At 40.7% G+C, this 14111-nt stretch overlaps 1 protein-coding gene across 1 annotated transcript; it reads left to right on the top strand.

Moving 5' to 3' along the window:
* The first annotated feature begins 736 nt into the window (after positions 1-736).
* Positions 737-12500, top strand: LOC124255080 (ELKS/Rab6-interacting/CAST family member 1-like). The gene is made up of 3 exons (XM_046688915.1): positions 737-1046; positions 7355-7416; positions 8681-12500. Exons 2-3 carry the CDS (start codon positions 7363-7365, stop codon positions 9950-9952), a joined length of 1326 nt encoding a protein of 441 aa, XP_046544871.1. The 5' UTR covers positions 737-1046; positions 7355-7362; the 3' UTR covers positions 9953-12500.
* The last annotated feature ends 1611 nt before the right edge of the window (positions 12501-14111 follow it).

Raw genomic sequence — 14111 nt, 5'->3', positions numbered from 1 at the left:
GCTACAGTGGATATTTCTGCACAGACCCCAATATCATGCTAAACGTTTGTAATAACATGAATATAATTTCCATTCCAACCCTCAGTAGAGTACATTTGAAACAGTTACCTTGTTCAGGGAATGTAGCAGTAATGTATTAATACTCAACTGTCAAAGTCACGATAAATTCGTTTTATTTCATTTAGAAAAAAATATGGAACATAAGATTTAATAGCGTTTACCTTTGAAACAGTGGGAATGACCTTGCAAGAATTGGGGATTGCCCCAAAATATACCCACATAATGACTGTATGATGGTTTGCTTAACATTCCATTTTGTTTTAATTAAAAACTTACATTTACAATTGTATTTAGAACTACAGTACCCAATACTTCTTTCTTCTGGGAAACGTGATCATGATAGCATGTTTCATATGATTATTCTTTATTGTCACGACGGAAAACGTTTCAGCATATACTGTATTGTAATGCATTGTAATGTAGTGTAGTGTAAATTAGTGTTGCGTAGTTGGAGCAAGAAGCGTACTGCGACCTGATATTTTGAACTTTAACTGGAGCCCAATAATCACTTTCATTTGTGTGTGACCTAACAATCAGAATGTTGTAAAGGAATCGCCTTCTTGAGAGACACACCATTTAACTAAAGTGTTGGACAACTTGTGCCAGTATGGGTTGTAATAAGTAAAAATCGGTAATTTTATATTTATCCTCAATGCATTATTATTCATTAGTCTTCATAATTTATATGATATTATTACTCCAACGATTAACAAAAGAAGTCGTACTTATATATTTTCTCAACAATCTTATCGTGGTTCGATCCTCGATCCCAACACGCTGCACACGGCGAGATTTCACCAGTGTGCTGGGTAGGCGGTAATGGTGGCTAACGCGTCCATGGATACCCCTGACGAGACTTGTAGGTCAAGCACCCTGACTGAAGTAAGTGTAGTCAATGTAGGTCTACATGCCGTTATACAGATGGTACACTCCAGGAAAATGTACAGACGGATAATGTAATACCATGGGCTTTCTCTAATAATAAGGTATGTGAGACCTGTTTGAAATTGTTTTTGTTTACACGCTTGGATAGGGGATAGGGGTCATTGTGAGCGAGATCTCGACCAGACTGGTTATTCTGCTAACAGAGCCAATCAAATTTGTAGTTTTTACCTTCTATTTAATGTAATAATACCAGCGAGCTGCTGTTACTCCCGAAACGTTTCTAGTCGGTGTCAAATATGCCTACCTCTATATAATTTGATACGTTTGATATCAATAAGTCTTATATATATCTAAAACCATGTCAATTTCAGAAACACTGTTTTGGAAACAATATCTTATAATTATTTTTCGTTCGTCTGTTTGATAACGATAAGATCTAAGTAAGACCTTATTTGAATAAGATGCAACCAATATTACAATATCTAAGTAATTTATAAATAAGGTAATAGTCACTTTAAATAACTAGATTCATTTCAGCAAAGTCAGTGTTTGTGTTATGGAATCATTTGTCAACATCTAATAACTCTACATTTTGTTAAATTATCTTCATATCCATTAATTTTATGATAGCACCTTTGTGACTAGACGAATAGATTCATTTACCACATAACACAAGGCAGTACTGGAAGTCTTATATGACTGACTTCCTCACAACGCATTGCCTTATTCTTGCAGTAGTTTAATATAAGGAACAGGTACTCACAATATACGTGACGTGTTATAGCGTGTGCTCTCTTATCAGGCTTTGTCACTCAAAGTAATTTGATCGATCTGTTTTTAAACTCGTTCAATAAGGTATAGTGTATGGATCTATCGATAAGACGGATCGATAATAAAAGTTATGCTGAACTGTGGAGAGTGGATAGCTGATAAGTTTAAAATATATGCTAATTGTTTTGGTAATCTTTAAATCAGTTGGTTCACCTGTACCCGTGAAATTGGCATGTACTACAATAATTTATGCAAGATAATATCAACATTATTACTGTGACTGTCACGGTTTGTCTGTGTCAGGTTCCATAATGACAAAATTGCCACAATTTCAACGAACATGTGCGACGTGTGTACATATATGCATTTCCTTACAAACTGGGGTGGTGGGGTAATCAGAGGTTAGAATGATCGCTCGTCACGCCCAAAACCATGAGGCCCAATTCCCAAAGCATTTTCAATGTGTGAAGCCCATTTCTGGTGTTCCCCGCCGTGATACCACCCAATTCTAACAAACACCAACGTATTATACCCAAATTCATTCACTGATAGGAGGATCGAATGACTGTTATGTCAGTTCTAGCTCACTGTTCTTATTGGAAATATATTTCCTCGAAAGTTGCCGATAATACATAAAGTGAACATTCTTGGTAAAAATACAATTTAGGATTCTTTTAATATTCAGTGTATGAATGTATCCTGTGAATATTTGCAAGTTCCGCTTACTCAAAACTGTTTAACCCCATATATTGTTTAAAACAAAGTTCTTTTATGGCTACAGCAGAAGTGGTACACGTCGTATTTGTGTTGCTTGTCTGGAATTACGAAAGTATTAATTGTGTATTTTCGATTGGTCCGATGCTTTCTGTTAAGGAGACGTCGCTGAATAAAATTCTCCCAAATAAAGCATATACTGATAAGATGATTTACTCGTGTATTTGGAACTGTTCGTTTTGTTGGGCAACTACGGTAAGTAAACATATTTGTGTACAGTAGTGGCCCAGGTATAATCTGCCTTCATGCGTCTTCTAGGCATACCTGCTCGTTAGGTCACGGGTTTACCTGGGTCGTGGGCAGCACGCCACGCTCTGCTGGGAATGTACACAGGTATGTCGAAACAACACGTCCTTGTATGCAGAATATTAGTCAACTGTTTGTCTAAGGGGAGTCCAGGCATAACTAGTCATCATATACAATATGCTAGGGGACCATGTTGTGACTTCATAGACCCGTGTCAAGAACACTTTTAGTGATTACGTTGCAGTAATGGTCTTCTTGCATATAGCTGTCAATATTTCTTCACAAAATGTGAATATATATCAATCTGAACTCGGATATTCAGAGTCAATCCAAGTTATAACATTTGTTAATAGATTTCTTTTCATCTGATCTTCAGTTGAAATCCACTGTAATGTTAATTTCTGCACGTCAGGGTGTATGACAAATCCATGAACTACTGAGTTGTATCTGATCACCTCCATTGTTTAGCTTGTGTGGAAGTACTTATGTTCTGTGTCACCGGGGTACCCCATGTAATCACCAGCAGGTAGGGTCTACTGTCAGCCTGACGGGCCACGCCGCCCCGTGAGATGATAAGGTCGGGTGTGTTAGTTACCTGTTGCGGGTATTTAGTCGCTCACTAGGCACCCGTCTGGTTGTGTTGTTACCCAGTAGGAAGACTGAATCACAATATACGCTGAGAGGTGATTACATCGCTTAACAAACTGTTTCTTGAAGGGCGTTTATTACTTAGGCGGTTCTATGGGTAACAAGCGTTGCTAGTTTGATGTAACGATATTAACTTTCCCACGTTTTTTGTTATCAACATCATCATCATCATCATCATCATCATCATTTTGATTTAATTATAGTCATTGAAATACCCCACACAACATAATAATTATTCACTAAATTCTTAAGCCCCAGAGTTCTTTTTGGTTGATGCATGCCATTGTATCCCAGCTGCTTAGATCTATGCTCTTGATTTCAATCACTGGATGTTTGTAATATGGCTGATAAATTGTTGCGAGCGGCGTTTAACAAGAAACTATAAGCAGAGTCGACTGTACGATTTACTACATAAAGCATTAGCATGTTTTTATCAATCTCAATTTATGAAGGGGCGGTGGGGTAGCCTAGTGGTTAAAGCGTTGGCTCGTCACGCCGAAGACCCGGGTTCGATTCCCCACATGGCCACAATGTGTTAAGCCCATTTCTGGTGTCCCCCGCCGTGATATTGCTGGAATATTGCTAAAAGCGGTGTAAAACTAAACTCAGTCAGTCAGTCAGTCAATTTATGAAAAATGTGAACGTATCCTGCCCCTCCCTCTCGGTGCCTCTCGTCACAAACACATGCACTGAGTATAGTCAACTGTTCACCTGAAAGAAGACACGTGTGGTACAAGTCACAATAGAGAGTTGCATTGGACATAATATTTGTCTCTGACGCTTCGACTTGGACTTGTTGTCTACATGTCTGCCATAAAACTGAGTTTACTATTTACTGAGGTCTTGAACCTGGTTGCCAGGCAAGTTACACTTTTGAGAGAGAGTAGTAAGACGCTTCTCGAAATCTTCATATAAGGGGTTTGCAGGGGCGGATATATACAGCTTTTTGAGAAAAGCACTGTGTACGCACTATTGAGAGAGAGGGTGGGGGTGGGGGTTGCACTTTCATTTCAATGGTCATTTAATAAACTTCCAGGACAATGCGGGGGGGGGGGGGCACCCCTGCACACACACACACACACACACACCCCTCTAGATCCGATTATGGTTTGGTCGATTGTATCTCTAAGTTATTAAATGTAGTCACCAAAGCTGCACCCCCTCAGATTCGCCTATGGTTTGGTCGATTGTATCTCAAAAGTTATTAAATGTAGACACCAAAGCCTCCAAAGGCTGAAGGAGTTATTGCTCAGCATTAAGGAAACTTAAACAATTGAATAGTTGAGGTCTTCCACTTGTCATACAGTCTTGTAGAGAGGTTTTCTTGAAGTTGAATCTTTAAGTATAAATCTAAATAATATGCAAGAGGTTGATGAATCAGTGGAAGGGAACTGGCTGCTTGAATCCCAACATAATCCCAATAGACTGACATTCTCAGTTGTAGTCGTGTCACAGAGCCCTGTCGAATGTGAACAAGTGTATCAGCGATTGCCAGGCTGCCTTCGACATGTTAGTGATTACGCTGTGACTAAACAACCAGTGCTTATCAACAGGAGCCGAGTATAGCGTGAAATCCTATCACTTTCCACATCACTGTATACTACAGGGGGGGCGACACGTTTATATACATATACAAGCCTTGACCAAGTCAGGGAGACACGTAGCACGTATTCAACGAATGTGCAAACGTTGTTTTAAAGTGGATTATACTCTTGAATGTTGTTAAATAAGGCTAGCAAAAGCAATTAAGCAGGTGAGTTGGGTTTGGGCTCAGTTTTGGGTTTGGCTGCTCCGAATTGCAGAATTTCAGCAACGTACTGCAAAGTCATCAATACTAGTCTTGGTAAAACCCAAGAACACTGACATGTACTGGCAAACCAAGGTATATAAATGGACGCATCTGTGGCTAAAGTGGGATCAGCGTGTCCTGGTACACTGATTTGGAACATGTAGTTTGTGGTTGCTATTTCTTGTTTTACAAACGCCTGGAGAATTTGTAAATACTTTTTTTTTATTTGATCAGCTGCATTATGGAATTCTGGATAGAGCAAATTTTGAGTGTCTTCCCCTAAAACCCAGATTGACATGCATTGGCGGACACACAACAAACCCCTTTGAAAATGACTAAAAGCCATATTGAAGCATAACTTATTCGATCAGAAAATATATGAGGAATTATTAAGGAGGCGGGTCCATGTCATTCAAGACAGGTGACAGGGTTCATACAAAACACCGGAAGTACCCAGGAAGCTCAGGAAGTCATAAGCTCACTGCGGGGGGTTAACTCACCCGTGGATACTTAAGTACAGGATTGGTACTGAGACACTTCTATTGTAGACCGTCGTGTGCATTGTCCAAAGATGCGGTAACCTACTCAGACATACGTCATGACACACGTGGTTAAGAACGGTGATTTAGATCTTCTTTATTATGTCAAGTAAATGAATTTTATAATTTGATTGAATATACGATTGTGTCACGCAAGCAGAAACCATATAATACATTTACTGCATGGTCTCTGATACACGCTAATCCTGACACGTGTCTCAATATGGATGTAAAGGTGCAGGAAGCATGTGTGTGTGTTTCTCAGGTAATGAACTCAGGACACATGCTCATTGCACGTTATAGACGAGAAGCCGAAATAGCCGTTAATCTTCCAGGGGATATTACTAACGATCATAATAACTGTGTTTATATCATTTCCTGTGACGCCAGTAAAGGATTAACTTACACTGGCAGATGTCCAACAACACTAGGAAGTCTGACACCCCACGTGGGGGGTACATTGCCCAATATGTAGTTAGTGAGTTTAGATTTGACCTCAATACATTTGGCGTTTACTGTGAAAAGTAAAGACTAGCCGCGGTAGTGGCTTGTGGAGCAGGATAGCTTCTAATGCATTACAACCTACAACCAAGAGTTACGTCCCCTAGATGCGCAAGGAACCGATTACATACCAACTCCGCTTTTTCGCTGGAATATTGCTGCGGGTGGCATAACCAACTAACAGAAAACAATAGTAATCTTCCAGGAGTTAACTGTTCTGGAACTTTCTACAGGAGCTGTAAAGGACGCATGAACCCATTTACATAGATGAGAAATATGTAAACTCACTTTAGGGGTCCCCGATCTTAAAGACTTCCACATTACTAATTACGTCAATGATGTCACAGCGTCTAAATACTGACCATTTATCTGTCATAATAATCTGTTTGGTTATTGTACCGTTATAGCACTCTGAATGTGATTGTTCTGTATATGTTGACCTATGTTTAGATTGTAATAATTGTCTATTTCCATGTTGAAACTATGATGTATTGTTGAAACAAGAAATCTGTCCATTAACGAATTTATCGTGAGACCAACAGTCAATACATCCATGTTATACCAAAATTAACTAGGTTTATAAATCAATTTTAATTTTTGCAAAGACATTACAATGGCAGTATAAATAAATGGAAATATGATATATAAGCAGTGATTATAGCCACAAAGATCATTATGGTAATATTTACTTAGCAGCAGTGGCCATGCGTCAAAACAGGCCCTGGCTGGTAATGCAGGGTTAAAATCACGATCTTTGTAGAGTCATTGTCTTAATGTGATGTGAGTGAGCTGGGTTTTACGCAGCTTTTAGCAATATTCCAGCAACATCACGGCATGGGAACACCAGAAATGGGCTTCACATATCGTACCCATGTGGGGAATCGAACCCGGCCTTCGGCGTGACGAGCAAACGCTTTAACCACTGAGCTACCACACTGCCCCCTAATGTAATGTGAGAGATGATATGCATTTGCTTGCTCCCTTATATAGTCTGAATATTTATTTAAGGTTCCGTTCAATGCTGGATTAATTCAGCTGTTCTAGAAGCTTACAGATCACCCTTGACTCCCTGTCTAAATATAGTAACTAGCACACTATTGTACAATGAATAACACTGCCACATAACATTATTTCGTTTCAGATTTCAAGATGGCGTCTGGCGGTTTGATAACACAGAGAATGGATAACACGCTTTCTGTCCAGGTAACTGAGTCATTTATCCTCCATGCAACACTATTTAAGTTGTATCATGGCGCTCCAGTCCATTCTGGGAGGACACCCACGCCTCTCAAAATATCACACACATACACGTTAGTGCAAACAGGCCGAAATGTGAGTGAGTGAGTTTAGTTTTACGACGCACTCAGCAATTTTCCAGCTATATGGCGGCGGTCTGTAAATAATTGAGTCTGGACCAGACAATCCAGTGATCAACAGCATGAGCATCGATCTATTCGCATTTGGGATACAATGACATGTGTCAACCAAGTCAGCGAGCCTGACCACCAAATTCCGTTAGTCGCCTCTTACGACAAGCATGGGTTACTGAAGATCAATTATTCTAACCCGGATCTTCACGGGTACAGACCCAAGGATCATAACTGGGACAAACATAGGAACCGTAACATCCTGCGTTCGTGTCCTGAAAACTTAATGGCGGTGATTGAGGAATGGTCCTCCTCAGGGACCACACATACATGTCACGACGTAAAGGAGATTATACCTTGCCTTGTGTTTAAGAGGCTGGAGTCAGATTGGGAAATCGGGCATTGAAAGAGTGGCTGACTCAGCAGGATATCTCATGGTCGTGTCGTTGTCAGCCTTTTGCATTAATTTACTTCAGCTGAAATAAAAATAGCCCGTTTCTTGTCTAGATACTGTGGGGACGGTTGGGGTAACCTGGTGGTTAACGCGTTCGCTCGTCACGCTGAAGACCCGGGTTCGATTCCCCACACGGGTAATCGTGATATTGCTGGAATATTGCTAAAGCGACTAACAAACACACTCGCTCACTACTCAGATACTGTGGAGTAAACCATTTCCTCAAATGAAATCCATGATCGTAGTTCCAGCTTTTCACAAATATTTTTTTTTAAAAACAGGATGTTTTGTCAAATTTGAAAGAAGTGTTTGGTGATCCTAATGTTACTGTCTTCACCAGCGGAGGAATACCTGATCACGTGTTCACGATTCTGGGTTAGAAATGGACCAATGCTCCCAATGCCTGTCGGAGAGAACAATTTTATTATACATTGGTTGGTCAGGCTAGGCGACTTGGTTGAGCCAAGTAGAATGTTATTCATATTGTCAATCACTGGATTACCCGGTCCATTCTTATTGGCTGCCTTCCTATAGCTTGAATATTGCTGTGTCTTGCATTAAACAACAAACAAAATTGATAAAATGAGTACCGGTGTTTGACTTAGATATATCAACAGATGAATTCTGTTTTCTTTTTCGCTTTCAGGAGCACCTAAAGGTTCATGGTACCGGGATCACCCCTCGACCAGAATCAAGAGCAGGTGATAATGGAAGTGCAAGTAGTGTTGACGTCACTTCCGCTTCCTCGTCAAGGCCTTCGTCTGCTTCCCTGGAAATGGCGCCAGGTGAGGCGTTCAGCGTGTTGCAGAGTGTTATTACCATGAACAAGGCACTTGAAGGACAAATCGATGCCTTAAGGCTAAGGTTGGATGTTGAGGCCAAGCACCATGCCTCCGAAAACGAAAGAATAGTTAAAGAAAAGACTCGAGAAGTTGAACAGAAGGAGGAGGAAATAGGTGAATTAAAAGACTCATTGGTCAACAGAGATGACAGGATAAACGTGTTGGTCAAATGCACTGGTGAGAAAGATAGGATAATAAAGGAAAAATCACTTGAATTGAATGACCTCAAGAAACTTGTGAAACAAACTGAGGAGTATGCTGGGAAGCTGTTCAAACAGGTCAGTAGGCTGCGTGACGACAAACGACACCTAGAATCAGACACTTTGTATAAAGAACAAAATAACGAGATACAGACGTTACGCGAGGAGCTGAAAGAGCTGAAGAACAAGTGTGCCATAATGGAGAAAGAACTAGAACGGGCCAAAACCATCATCACTCAGCAGAATATGAAACTCGCACAGTTTGAAATGGAAAGGAACGAGATGGCGAGGAACTTCAAGGAGGAGCTGGACAAGGCGTCAAGGGCCATGAGACAGGAGGTAGAGAGGATGAGGGAGGTCATGAATCAAAACTATGAGGAGATGAGGAACTTACGGGAGCAGAACAGAGAAATGCATAGTGACGTGAAGGATATCAAGGACCTCATCATGAAGGGGAAGACGCCGAGGGAGGACGTGGAGGAGGAAGCTGCTCCATCTAAGCCAACCAGCAACATCAACATGAGTACCTATATCTTAGCTCCTAAATCTAAGAGTCCCAATCCTCCAAGAAGAACTCTGGATCATCTTAATCAAAACATTTCCAGACCACAGGGAGGCCCTAGTCCGTTAATCCGGTCCAACAGTAGAGCCGCTGTGTCCTCCAGAACATCCCCCATCCGGGCCTCACAGAGTGGAGTGGGCAGGTCCTCCAGGTCGGTAACCAGCAGCAGTGCTAGTCAAGCTGAACTTCCGCCTATACGTTACGGTGTAAAGGAGACCACGAGATGGCAATCTGCGGCCATTCCAGAAGGAAAGACTAACCAAAGATTTGGGGCAAAATCAGCTAAGAGGGGTTCTGTGGTGACAAAGAAATGATCTCAGTAGAAAGAAGTTTAGAATAAGGCTGTGTTGCTGGCTATGAAAATGTGTTGTTGGGAAAGTTGTGTGATACGCTTTACACACTGAATGCCAGACATATATGGTGCAGAAAGTCGGATCCAAATATATATACCTGATCACAATGTTACCTGCATGGGTAAGATGTGTCACGAATCATGAATGTGTGTTTCATTTCATCGGATAATGTGTCACAAGACCGGTGCCCAACGTCAACATTCTTGACTGAAACGTTTGAGTACGTCAGCTACATCTTGTTATCTGGGGATTTTGAATGTTGATGGTTAAGCAACATTTTGGAAGGCGTTGTATTAATATTAATGAAAGAAGTTGCTCTCGGGAGTTCTTGAAAGGCATTAGGATCTATCCCAGTGCGGTACATTCGTCAGCGAGGTATTGTTCAAGACATCACCTTCATAGGTAAACTTAAGACAATAATATTTGGTCTACAGATGGATAATGCGTGCCTTAGTGACCTGTTTTATTTCAAGTGACACTGTCGGGTTGGCCACTTGCTGATGTGTTGAAAGTTTTACCATTACCCCGCTGTTCGGGATACTAATGACATCAGGTCTGCACTTGCCGTGGGAGCGTAGACTTCGTCTTCTGTGATAATATGTAGCATACCACGAGCCTACAAAGAAATAACCCCTTGCCTTCCTGATTTTGTTTATTCCGGGTGTCAAGTGCTGTTGCTGTGGTGACCATAGATGAAATGTGTGAAAGCTGGGTACTTAACTGCTTGTGTTATGTTAGCATTGTACACGGACACACTGGAACCCCGCTAGACGGGAACCTGTTAATCCGAAAACTCCGTTTCCCGGACAAATAGTTGAGAAACGTCCACATACCTGGATTATCATTTACATATGCGTGTACATCGTTAGATCTATTAGTAATGATTGAACTGACAACTACAAAAGACAAAAGACGACTGCACGTGTTCATGCAGTTTTCGACAGCATGTGACTGCTATTTGACAATTTCGTCTTTGCCAAGACGGCAACGACCACACATAATCGGAGACGTGATCATGATCAGTTGTAAACACATCATCTGCTGTACCCATTGTACATTGTATAGGGTTTCACGTGTTGTGTTATTGAAACTTGAAAGGAAACTCGTGTATATAATGAAGGGATTTACACCCAGCTTCTCAAAGTATGTGACAAAGCGGGTTGGAGAACGGTGCCAACAGTAACACACGGATCTCACCACTATACGTTCTCTCACTCCGCGTATTCTGGTAGACATCTCGTGTTCTATGTGTGGAGGCATTACGATGGTCTGTGATATATATTCATGTGATAAAAATAATTATCTTCTATGCACAACTATTTAAACAATCTTTGCTACTTCGTCTAGACGTTGCATAATTACCGTTTCTGGCAAATTAATGTGCTGGTATTGGAGTATATCCTGATGTCCCGCCTACTCTGCCTATATTTTATGCAATGTGTGATGACTCATTGCTGTGACATCCGCACATGCTAGAGCCTGATAGACGGACGCATGTGTGTTCAGGTCACCAGTCACATGACCTTCGATGATACAGAGACAGCGATAACAAACTGCTTCATGATCTGCACTAAACAATCGAAAGGAATGTTGGAACATAGCAGCTGGGTTTTATACTCCTCAGGGAGCTGAGAATGAAAACCGAGTGCACACTGATTCATTGTGGATTTGGAGCGTTTTAAATATTTAAATATTTTAAACATTATTGCTATTCATTTTGAAAGTTATCAATTTAATATTAAATCTGAGGAATTAAAATGGAATACATGGAAAGTGTACATAACCTCAGTTGAACCTTCACCGATCGTTTATTAGTTTACTGTACTAACCAATAGAAGTTAAAGAAAAGGAATACCATATTTCTTTATTATGAGTGTAACTGATCTACATGGCCATTATGATGGGTGTTCTTAACTTCCTTTGAGTTGTATGTTCTTGTATCATTTTGTCTACCAGTGTCAGTGGCATCTAGACATGTATTAAAAGAGATCAATGCGGCATGTTTGGATATACTGCACATCATTAGATAGGAATTGAGTTCATGGATGGACTGAATGATAAGACTCTTTGTCACACACAAAGTAGTAATCGACATTTTCCTGAACTTGGCATTTCGTGTCAACAATGCTTGCATGTCAATTAATTGGCACAGAAAATCTGATCTCGATCTCCTTATGTAAAGTTGAGCAGTATACCCCCACACACACCCCTCCCCCCCCCCGTGGAAATGTGTTATATATGTGTTATTATAGTGCTTAACGTAATTCTAGGTGCAGATGTCCTTTGTTAACATGTTTGTGTCAATGTTGTTTCGATTCGTCTCACGCTCTGGTGAGGAAAAAGATTAGTGTTGTTTATCAATAATCACCGGTTCCGAATCGTGACCATCAATACATGGACTTTTTTTAGTCTGTGGCCTGTCAGATAATACCGGTGCTCGTTGCAGTCACATATTTGCTATAATCATCAAACAAGTTTCCATTTATATGTATAAATATAAAATCAAAAGGAACGACATGAGGACGCTTTGTTTTGAATTCTGGTACATCATCTGAGGAACAGAGTTTCTGTATGTATGCATTAACTTAATTATTCTTGGTCTTATTCAAAATGCATGCACGTTAATTTATTTCTTGTGCGAAGGAAGACATGTCCATCATATGAGTTATGCAAGCTGAAAGCATGCCAGTTTGGTTTGTCTTACACAATTATTACCTGTCTTATCAAGACGAATGTATGTTAATTTGTTTCATTTTACGCAAGAAGCATGCAAATTGTTACATTTGTTTTATGCAAAATACATCTCTTCGTCTTATATCAGCAGCTTGTTACGCAGACATATTCAAGCTATATCAGGGCGGCCTGAATATTATCTTGGCCATATTAACCGGAGGTAGTTAGCCTGATCAATGACGCCGAATTTTGTCGAGTCACGATCATACACACATTCTGAAACTACCATGTCATATATACAGATAGCCCACTGCCAGGAATACCCCGTTTTAGTTGGCTCTACCAAGCATGAGGGACATGTATCAAACTCCTTCACCGTCTAGAGTGGCGACTAATGGGATCGCGTGGGATCTCGCTGACTTAGGCGTTGCATGTCATCGCCCCAGTTGCGTAGATCGATGCTCATGTCAATGACTGGATTGTTTGGTCCAGACTTGGTTATTTACCGACCGCCATCATATAGATGGAAATATGCGGCTTCAACAACAAACAAACTGCCCCACCGATTGAGTCTCTTGGTTAGACATGCAAGGTTTCTGGAGAACATTTTCTAACCTAAGTTCAAGACACAGGGGGCGGTAGGGTAGTCGAAGACCCGGGTTCGAATCCCCACATGGGTACAATGAGTGAAGCCCATTTCTGGTGTCCCCCGCCCTGATATTGCTGGAATATTGCTAAAAGCGGCGTCAGTCAGTCAAGACAGATTAGGCATTATTTGGTAAGAGGAATTGACAAAAGACATCAAAACGGGTAACAAACCATCCCGTTATCTGAGACAATATATAAACCCATATCACAACCAAAGGCTTTGGCATTTTACTAAAAATTTATTCATGTATACCTACATAAATACATACATACATAGAAACTGTAACAAAATGACTGAAATGAACACATGCTGATAAACCGGGTCTGAATAGATGAGGAAACACAACCTAAAAACAGGAGGTCTCATACTTAATGTATGGAGGAATAATAAAACCTCAGTTCTGGAGACAACATGACCACTATCTTACACCTACCAGGGCTCAAAACAATAACACCTTAGTTTTGGTGGCAACGTGGTCCCTATGTTACAACTACCACGGCTCATAATAATAAAGCCTCAGCTTTGGTGACAACATGACCACTATCTTACACCTAACAGGGTTCATTAGAATCCAAGCAGAGTGGGCAGATGAGGGGCTTTTTCCTATGGGGAGAGATTAAGCTGGTCTTGGCAATTTTCAAGAAATATTACAGCAGGAAGACACAACAAGTGGGCTACACACACTGTACCCTTGAAAGAAACTGAACCAGGTTCCTTCTGTGTCTTGCCAATGCTGTAAAGACCAAAACCCAGAAGGAACTGGTTAAACTCAGAGACCATTCACCCATCCTACATGAT

This window comes from Haliotis rubra, unplaced genomic scaffold (genome assembly GCF_003918875.1).
Source record: "Haliotis rubra isolate DU_JTF1 unplaced genomic scaffold, ASM391887v1 Scf592, whole genome shotgun sequence".
NCBI lineage: Eukaryota > Metazoa > Mollusca > Gastropoda > Lepetellida > Haliotidae > Haliotis > Haliotis rubra.
This window is presented reverse-complemented; position numbering and strand designations above follow the sequence as displayed.

What these genes read in the sequence shown, in the direction of transcription:
- LOC124255080 (XM_046688915.1), top strand. Translation starts at nt 7,363, where the DNA reads ATGGCGTCTGGCGGTTTGATAACACAGAGAATGGATAACACGCTTTCT. An exon ending in ATAACACGCTTTCTGTCCAG is followed by an intron (nt 7,417 to 8,680) that starts GTAACTGAGTCA and finishes TTTCGCTTTCAG; the next exon opens with GAGCACCTAAAGGTTCATGG.